Below are 7,860 nucleotides of genomic sequence, written 5' to 3' on the forward strand. Positions count from 1 at the left end.
GGGGGGGGGGGGGGGGGGGGGGCGCGGGGCGGGGGGGAGCGGCCCGGCCGGGGGGGGGGCCCCGCCCCCGCCGCTCCCGACATGGCGGCGCCGCTCCGGGGCGGGGCCGGGCCGGGCCGTCACGGCGCGCGGGCACCGGCAGGGGGCGCCCCCGCCCCGCCGCTGTCCCGGGGCGGCCCCGCCGCGGCGGGGGCGGTGCCGGGGCCGCGCTCGGGGCCGCGCTCACTCCGGGCATCCCCCCCGCCCCGGGACCACCCCTCGCATCTCCCCTATACCGGCACCGGCATCCCCGTGCGGATTTGTTTTTCACCCCTGCGGCGCCGAGGCCGGAGGAGGGGAGTGAGCACCCCCCGGTCCCCTCCCGAGGCCACTCCGGCAGCGCCGTCCTGGAGGGAGGGAGGGAGGGAGGCGGCGGGTCCGGCCCCGGTGTGCGGGGTCACTTGGGGCGCGCACGGCCAAATCCCGGCTGGGGATGCCGGGGCGCGGAGCGGAGGGGATGGGGAGGTACCGGTACCGTGGCAGGTCCCCGGGGGCCGGCCCGAGGGGGCTGAGCCCGTACAAACTGCTGGCAGCCGCACACCGGTTTGTAAGTCTTTTTTTCTTTAATAAAACAATCGGAGGCTGTATCAAAAATTTAGTAAAAAATTAGATTTGAGAGTGCACTGATTTTTTTTTTTTTTTTTACTATTAACTATTCCTGGTGCATTTTTAATTTTTTCTTTTTTTTTTTTTAATTTTTTTTTTAAACTTTTTTATCTTTTCCAACAGTGTCCGGGCCAGAGTGCCAGCGTGAGGCCAGCGAGGCCATTCCTATGCCACTCCCAAGGAGCAGCCAGGACAGAAAACACACCCCACCGTCGCCAAAACCCCTTCAGGGCGGGGGTTTTACTTAAAAAAGAACTTCCCCCAACCCTGGCATTCGCTGGGAAGCAGAGAAGTTGTGGTGGCACAGGGCTCGGCTCACCCTCCTGTGAGCATCCCCAGCACAGCACTGCACCCGGCGCTCAGTCACGGGCACCCCAAGGCAGGCTGACCCAGCTGATGACTATTTTATGATCCGTGAGAAAAATAGGATTTCTTTGATTAAAAATAAAATAAAAACGATAAAAGAATCAAATCCCGAACCAAGAAGCTGGTCCCCCAAAGAGGAGGAGAAGGAGGAGGAGGAGGAGGCGGCTTGCTGTCCTCAAGGGCTCTCCCCTAAACCAGCACTGAGCTCGCCTGCAGCACAGCACTGCTCTACCCCTCCCCAAAAACATCCCAGTTTAGGTAAACAGCAGATTAAATGTAAAAACTTAAACCATTGACTTCAGAAAGTCCCTTGAATTTAATTATTTTTAGGCTACCTTTCATGTTACGTCCTGTAGCTAGACACACGTGAATAGAAAAAACAGTACAGTTAGTGTTAAAGGCAAACAGCGGAGACCCAGAGTGCTACCCCAGTGCTGCCTGCTCCTCCCGACCCGGCCCAACCCGTCCCGACCCCCCTCCCTGCCCGCCGCCCCGGCCCCGGCCGAAGCCCAGCCGCCAGGAAGGCGTCTTTGAGCCGAGAATATTTTTTCTATGAATAAAATAAAACCAAAGCTTGTTAGGCAAAAATAAAACAAGTGTCCCCCCGAGTCCTGCGAGCGCTCCGGTGCGGCAGGCGCAGCCAGGGAGAGCCTGCTGGGGAGCGGGCTGGGGTTTCGTGTTCCCGGCTGGCGAGGGGGCTGCCGGCCCACAGACAGCACCGGTGTGGAGCTGGAGGCCCCTTCTCCCCCGAGGGCCTCCCGTTCATTAAGGGGGGACGTAGGGCGGTGGGGACCTGTACGGGGTCATGTTCTTCGGGCGGGAGCCTTTCCCCTCCATGGGAGCGGTGAAGGGCGGGGGAGGCTGGTAGGGCGGCGCGTTGGGGTCCTCATCCCGCAGCGGCGTGTACTCCCCGATGGTGTCCTGGTTGAGTGGCGTGGTCTCTGGCATGCTCTGGTTGGGGTACTCTGGTGGGGGGAGTGGGGCTTTCTCCTCCTGGAGGATGAGGGGCATGCTGGAGGACGGCGGAGGCTTGGAGTCGTCCAGCTCGTCGGCGAAGATGATGGGCACGCCTTTCTTTATGAAGGTGGCCTGGTCTTCGATGGTCAGCTTCCCTTTCCTCTTCTTGCGGTAGCAGATCATGGCGATGATGCCGGCCACGAGGAGGATGGCGGCCACCACCACGGCAGGGATGACAGTGTGCAGGTACACGTCGTCCTCGCTGCTCTTCTCGGGGTCTTTGCCTGCCACCACCGTCGGCGTCGCCTCGGAGATCACCCTGCCGTCCTTGGTCATGGGGACAAACTGGATGTTCCTGCAGCTGCCGGAGCCGACCACTGACACATTCAGAGGCTTGAACTCGGGCTGCAGGACGTTGGAGAAAGCCGGGCTCGGCCTCCCAGAGTCATCAGCAATTTTTTTGCTCAAAGTCCGGATCTGCTCCCGAGGGCAGGGCTCCAGGGGCAGCGTGTTGTTAGTCCACTCCACGACAATGGAGCCTTTGGCAATGTCCTGCACCGTAATGGTGCTGCTGTTCCTGTCGCCGAATGCCAGAGCCAGCTTTTTCACCAGCATGATCTTCTTATGGATGTCGTTCACCACTGCATTGTGGTCCCCTTCCAGCCTGGCCTTGAACTTCACTGGAGACTTGTCCCCGTGCGGGCGTTTGTGGACATGGATTTCGAAAGCATCCACGGCGAAAAGCCCGCCCTTGTCAGTGGCGTACATGAAGTACTCGTGCTTCCCGATGTGGTTGCGGTCTGGCATGCCGTACATGAGCTGGCTGGTGCTGTTGAACTGCACCCACGAATTCTCCTCGATCATCTGCTGCTCCTTCAGCTTCAAGGTCAGCTGCAGCTTGTCAGTGGTGGTGTCTTCCTTGTCGTAGAAGGTATCTGACGGTATCTTAACCTCGAAGTAAGTTCCCTCCCATGCGTCGACCCTGTCGATGTGGTTCGTCAGCTTGGGCGGCTCATTTGGCTCCCAGGGCCGGGGGAGCCCGCTCGCTGTGGTGCGCACGCGGGACGGTGGGGAGGCTGTTGTCAGCTTGGAGATAGGGGATCTGGTTGTGCTGGGAGGCTTTGTTGGACGGGGAGTTTTGGGCCTTCGAGTAGGCCTTCGTGTTATCGCCGTGGAGGAATCCGTTGTGGATGGCGTGCCTGGCTTCAGAGTGGAGACTCTTGGCTTCTTGGTGGTAGTTGAGGGTGGCGTGATCACGGCCGTGGGCTCTACATACCCAGGCATCGTGGGGCGAATAGGCACAGAGGCCGTGCCCGTGCCTTCTGCTACCCTGGTTGGCTGGATCGGTCCCAGCGTGGGTGTCTGAACGATGGGGCCCCTGGTTCTGATGGTGACCGTGGGTTTCCTCGGCAGGGGAATGGGCTCCCGGACAGGGGGTGCCGTCGTCTCCGTGGGAGGCGCGATGGCAGGTGATGTCGGGGTGGGGACAATTCTGGTGGGCGGTTCTTGTGCGGCAGTGGTGGGCGGCCCGATGGCAGTCAAAGGCGTAGGGGTGGCGTTGATCTGCCGCCGCATCCTCTTTGGGAGGTGAGGTTTCTTGTTAGCAATGTGCCAGCCAACAACAGGGTACCCAAGGCGGGCAGACATGGTTCCTTCCTTAGCTGGAGCCTCCACCTTGCTGATGTTGGGGACACTGTTTTGGCTCAGAGAACATCCCAGTTTCCATGAGAGTAAGGCCCCATTTTCCACCACCTTCTTTGCATTTCCCGGTCCAGCCATGAAGGCCGACATGTCAAAGAGTCTGTTATTTACAACAGGAACCAACTTCATGTTATGAAGTTCCACCTCTGAGAAGCTTCTCATTCTGTTTAAGAGTTCAATCCTCTGCTTTGGTGTCATTTTTGTCAAGTCGGCATCCAGAATGACAGTCAGGATGGTGACTGGCTCTTCCGAGCCGCACACGAACGGCGCTGCGTCACCCGTGTCTTGGACGGCCACTCGCACCGACTGAGGCTCGTTGTGGTCTTCTTGGTGCACCTCAACGGAGAAGACGTTTGTGGTCTGTGGCACATAGCTCCCGTTTGGGAAGAGCTGCAGCGTGGTCACCGAGATGTAGTGGACACCCTTGTCTGTGTCCAGGGGCAGCCCTTCCAGGGAGCTGCTCTCCGCATTCCAGTGCAACCAAGAAGGCAAGGAGTCCTTCCCAGCTTCGGAGATCTACCAAACAAAAAAAAGATGTTTTCAGAAGTACAGCATTAGGATAGGTTCTAGCAGCAATAATACTTTAAGGATTAAAGAAGTGTAACAACTGGCCAGAGTACGGCAGCCCATGCTGCCTTCTCTGTATGGTGGCAAGGACGAGCTCTGCAGGGTGCACTGGTCTCAAAGGGCTTAAGGAGCCACAGGAGGTCATAAAGCCCCACAAGGATCCCTTGCCTTGCTGTGCAACTACCACACAAGTGACTCATTTTCTCCAAGGGTGGATGGGGAGTTTACGTCATGGGGACAGTTACAAACTGAGGGTGAAGTTATGCCATACAGCCAAGCTGATCCAACAACAGCCCTCTTCCCGCTCCTCCCTCTCCCAGCCCTGCCGTCTTCCTCCTTTCCTCACTCCATCAACATCCTGTAAGCCCATTGCTCCAGCAGCTCAGCAGAACATATATTTTCTCTGCTAACTTTCAGCTTCTTCCTGCTGTCCCCAGCAGCCAGGCTGAACTGGAGGGGCTGGAAGCTGGCAAACTATGGCTCAGGCCACCTTTAGTCTCAGACTCAGCTTTAAATGAAGGATTTCACTTTTACATAATAACTTGCTCCTGCAAGGGAAAGCTTTGTGTCAGAGCATAGGCACCTCAGAACCTCAACGCACTATATACTACTTCTTTTAGGTCAATGGCAATACCTGGCTTTTTTTTTTTTTACTCTCCCCTGCCCCAGAGGACTCTCCTTCCTGCCCTGGGTTGTAGCTGAAGGTGAGTACAAAACCTCAAACTCCCCAGGTCCCAGCAGCTGACATCAGTCTGTCTGCCCTGTCGGGCTGCATGGTGGAAGGGGTGATGCTGCCAGCTTGGTGGGCCATGACATTTCCCGGGGCTGTAGGTACTCCAGAGTGAGTAATCTGAGCTTTGTAACCTCCCAGGATCGGAGGCATTTGGCAAGTGCCCTGGCTGGGCTTTCCAGAACTCCACAAGGCATCTCCCCTTGACACTGAGAGGAAAGAGGATGCTTTGTGGCCCATGGAGACACGTTCAACAGCCTGGTTTGAGGCTCTGGGCTCGCTGCAGTCCAACACAGAGCCATGCTCCAGCTCTCCTCCTGAAAGGATGCTTTAGTTCTCTGCAGCTCCCTAAGGCTCATACATATTTCATAATTTACCCAAATGCAAAGCTGGGTAAGGAACCTCACAAGGAAACCTGCCTAGCAGGAGTGCTCCTGGGTCCAGCAGTGGTGCAGAGCCAGGGCTGGACTCGCCAGACCGCAGGTCCTGCTGGGGAAAGCCCCTAGGATGGACAAGGAGTGATGCCCAGTACTGTAGGGCTGGGCAGCCCATGAGTCCTGGGTGCCTCTCCCACTCCCTGGCTGCAGGCAGGATTCAGGCAGCACCCCGGGGCTCACCCACATGGTGAGGGTTTCAGCATACTGAAGGGTCTGGATGTGCAGCTCAGCAAGGATAATGTAGGACCTGAACGTCTTTTGGCAAGAGCAGCACAAGAAAGCTTTTGTTCAAGAGCCACAGAGGGTTTCAGCCACGATCACGCAGGCAACACCCTCATTCCCCTCCTCTGTGAAGGATCAGCCCTGCTTTCAGCCAGCCTGGACAAGCTGGAGAGCACATCATGAGACTCATGCTGGGTACAGTTTATAGAGCAGAGTTTAAAGCTGTTAGCACAGCTTTAGTTAACTCCTCATCAGCAACATCTCAGAGCAGGGAATTCAGATTCCTGCTTAAAACAGCTGGAAGAAGCTGTCTCAGGGGCCATACACCCCAATATATCCCACCTGGACTGAGACACTGAGACAGGAACATCCTTCCACTGGGCCTTGCTGTGTGTCCATGTGTCTGGTAGAGAGCAGAGGGGTTTGGCAGGGCTGTGGTTGCGTATGCTTCCCCTCCACCTCAAGAACAGGAGCTGCTTTTAGCCCAGCCATCCCAAAGGAAAGGCAGCCCTTCACCTGAGCCGGGCACAGGGAGCCTCCCTCCTGCAGGAACAAAGGACCGAATTGTCCTTCCTTGGCAACTCTTCTGCCACAAGAGAACAAAGGCAAGGTCTGCTCCTGCCCTTATGTTCCTTTAAAAAAGTGTCATTTCATCACACCCTCTAAAAACTGAGATGCCAGGACAGTGCCCAGTGCAATTCACCATTTACAGCAGCAGGAGCTGGATGGTGCCACTCTTTGTCCTCTTGTGCCAAAATTAGCCACTAACCTGCCCACTGTGGAGGAGGGAAGGCTGGGCTGGGCGCACATCAGGAACAGAAACATGGGGAGCCAGGACAAAGCCACAGCATTACTGAGGCTTACACAATCAAGAGGAATAAAAACTTTAATAGCAAGTGGTTAAATTCACTCTGAATGTGTAATTTTAGGCTACATTTGGAACAAATCTCCCCCTTCCGTGCACTGTGCAAAAGCCCTTAATTACAGGATCACACACTCCGTACAGCTTTCCTGGGAGCCAGGGTTTTCTGGTGCTCCCCCTTCCCTGGGCATGGGGCATGACTTGAGGAGGCGACTCTACAAGCAGTGTTACTTTACCTAATCTCTGGACACAAGATGATTCTCCCTTCAGTCATGTTTGTTCCTACACTGACAACCAAACTCACTTCAGAAAGGTGGCCGACCCCACATGCAGAAAAGACAGCGAGGAAGGCATAGGCCAGTCTGAGTATTCCTGCTTGGAAAACCATTTTTAACCTACAGTTTGCATTTAGGGCCATGCTAGAAAATGAAGCTGCAGCCAGAGAGATTCACACCAAAAACTAGGCTCTCCTGAAAAACAAAAACAGGCCAGGCAATCACCGACTGGGACAACTTGTTCTAGCAGGGATGCGACAGTTGCAAAACATTTATAAACCCACTTAAACTTGATTTAAAAAGAGCTGAGCTAGTTCAGCTGTATTCAGTCTGCAAGGAGATGTGGACTGTTTCTAAGGGCTCTGCAAGAGGTGATTAAGAAAATCAGATTTAAGTGGATTATGCCTATGAAGTCCACGAAGATACCTGTGCCTCCCCTGGGAAATCTTTGGGAAGGCAACAAGTCACAAGTATTCGATGCCTCGGCTCTGCTTTAAACACAACTACTGCCCTGGCAGCAGAATTCATCCATGTTCACGAGGCAAAGGAAGAGCCCAGAAAGATTAGAGTAGATAATCAAAGCTGTTATCAGGCTGGATAAAAATACTTGTTCCTAAACAAACATGGACCAGCAGAGCCCTCGGCGTGGGTCTGTCCTGGTCATAATCACTGCTGTATTTGTGTTGGTGCAAAACTGGGAGCAGGGAGTCCTGGACTCTGTTCTAGCAATGTTTCCTTCAAATATTGCTTCAAAGGGTATTTGTTAAAGGTACACAGAGTTAATGATTTAGGATCTCTACTTTTCATGTTAAAAGTTTCCCAGTTTTCTATGTATGCAATAAGTATCAGCCTTAAGCCCTGTCATTTCCCCCAAGGGGTCTGGTTTCAAAATAACTGTTCCGTTGCTCAATTTAAAAAAAAAGAAAAAAAAAAGCTGTCTTTGTTTTCCAATTATTTGAGAAAATTATAAATGAATGCTTATCAGCTAAAGATTACACAAGCCTGGCAGTGTACTGAAGACCATTAAAAAATAAGCCATGATTTTGATTTTAAATTCATACAGTGGTCTGGCGGGTTTGAAGACCTTGTTCTCAAAAT

At 54.5% G+C, this 7,860-nt stretch overlaps 2 protein-coding genes across 6 annotated transcripts in view; both read right to left on the reverse strand.

Annotated features, from left to right (window-relative positions):
• The window catches only part of NICN1 (nicolin 1), a 4,684-nt gene extending 4,397 nt beyond the window's left edge, over positions 1–287 (reverse strand). Inside the window, exon 1 of the mRNA XM_017819837.1 lies at positions 276–287. Coding sequence (XP_017675326.1) covers positions 276–287 — 12 coding nt within the window. The remainder of the gene's footprint in view (positions 1–275) is intronic.
• A 432-nt stretch (positions 288–719) lies between these two features.
• Positions 720–7,860, reverse strand: part of DAG1 (dystroglycan 1) — a 49,988-nt gene continuing 42,847 nt past the window's right edge. For all 5 annotated transcript variants that reach the window (XM_017819963.1, XM_017819962.1, XM_017819964.1 and 2 more), the window contains exon 3: positions 720–4,185. In XM_017819963.1, coding sequence (XP_017675452.1) covers positions 1,777–4,185 — 2,409 coding nt within the window. In that variant the 3' untranslated portion in view covers positions 720–1,776. The remainder of the gene's footprint in view (positions 4,186–7,860) is intronic.

This window comes from Lepidothrix coronata, unplaced genomic scaffold, assembly GCF_001604755.1.
Source record: "Lepidothrix coronata isolate B3197 unplaced genomic scaffold, Lepidothrix_coronata-1.0 Scaffold78, whole genome shotgun sequence".
Lineage (NCBI taxonomy): Eukaryota > Metazoa > Chordata > Aves > Passeriformes > Pipridae > Lepidothrix > Lepidothrix coronata.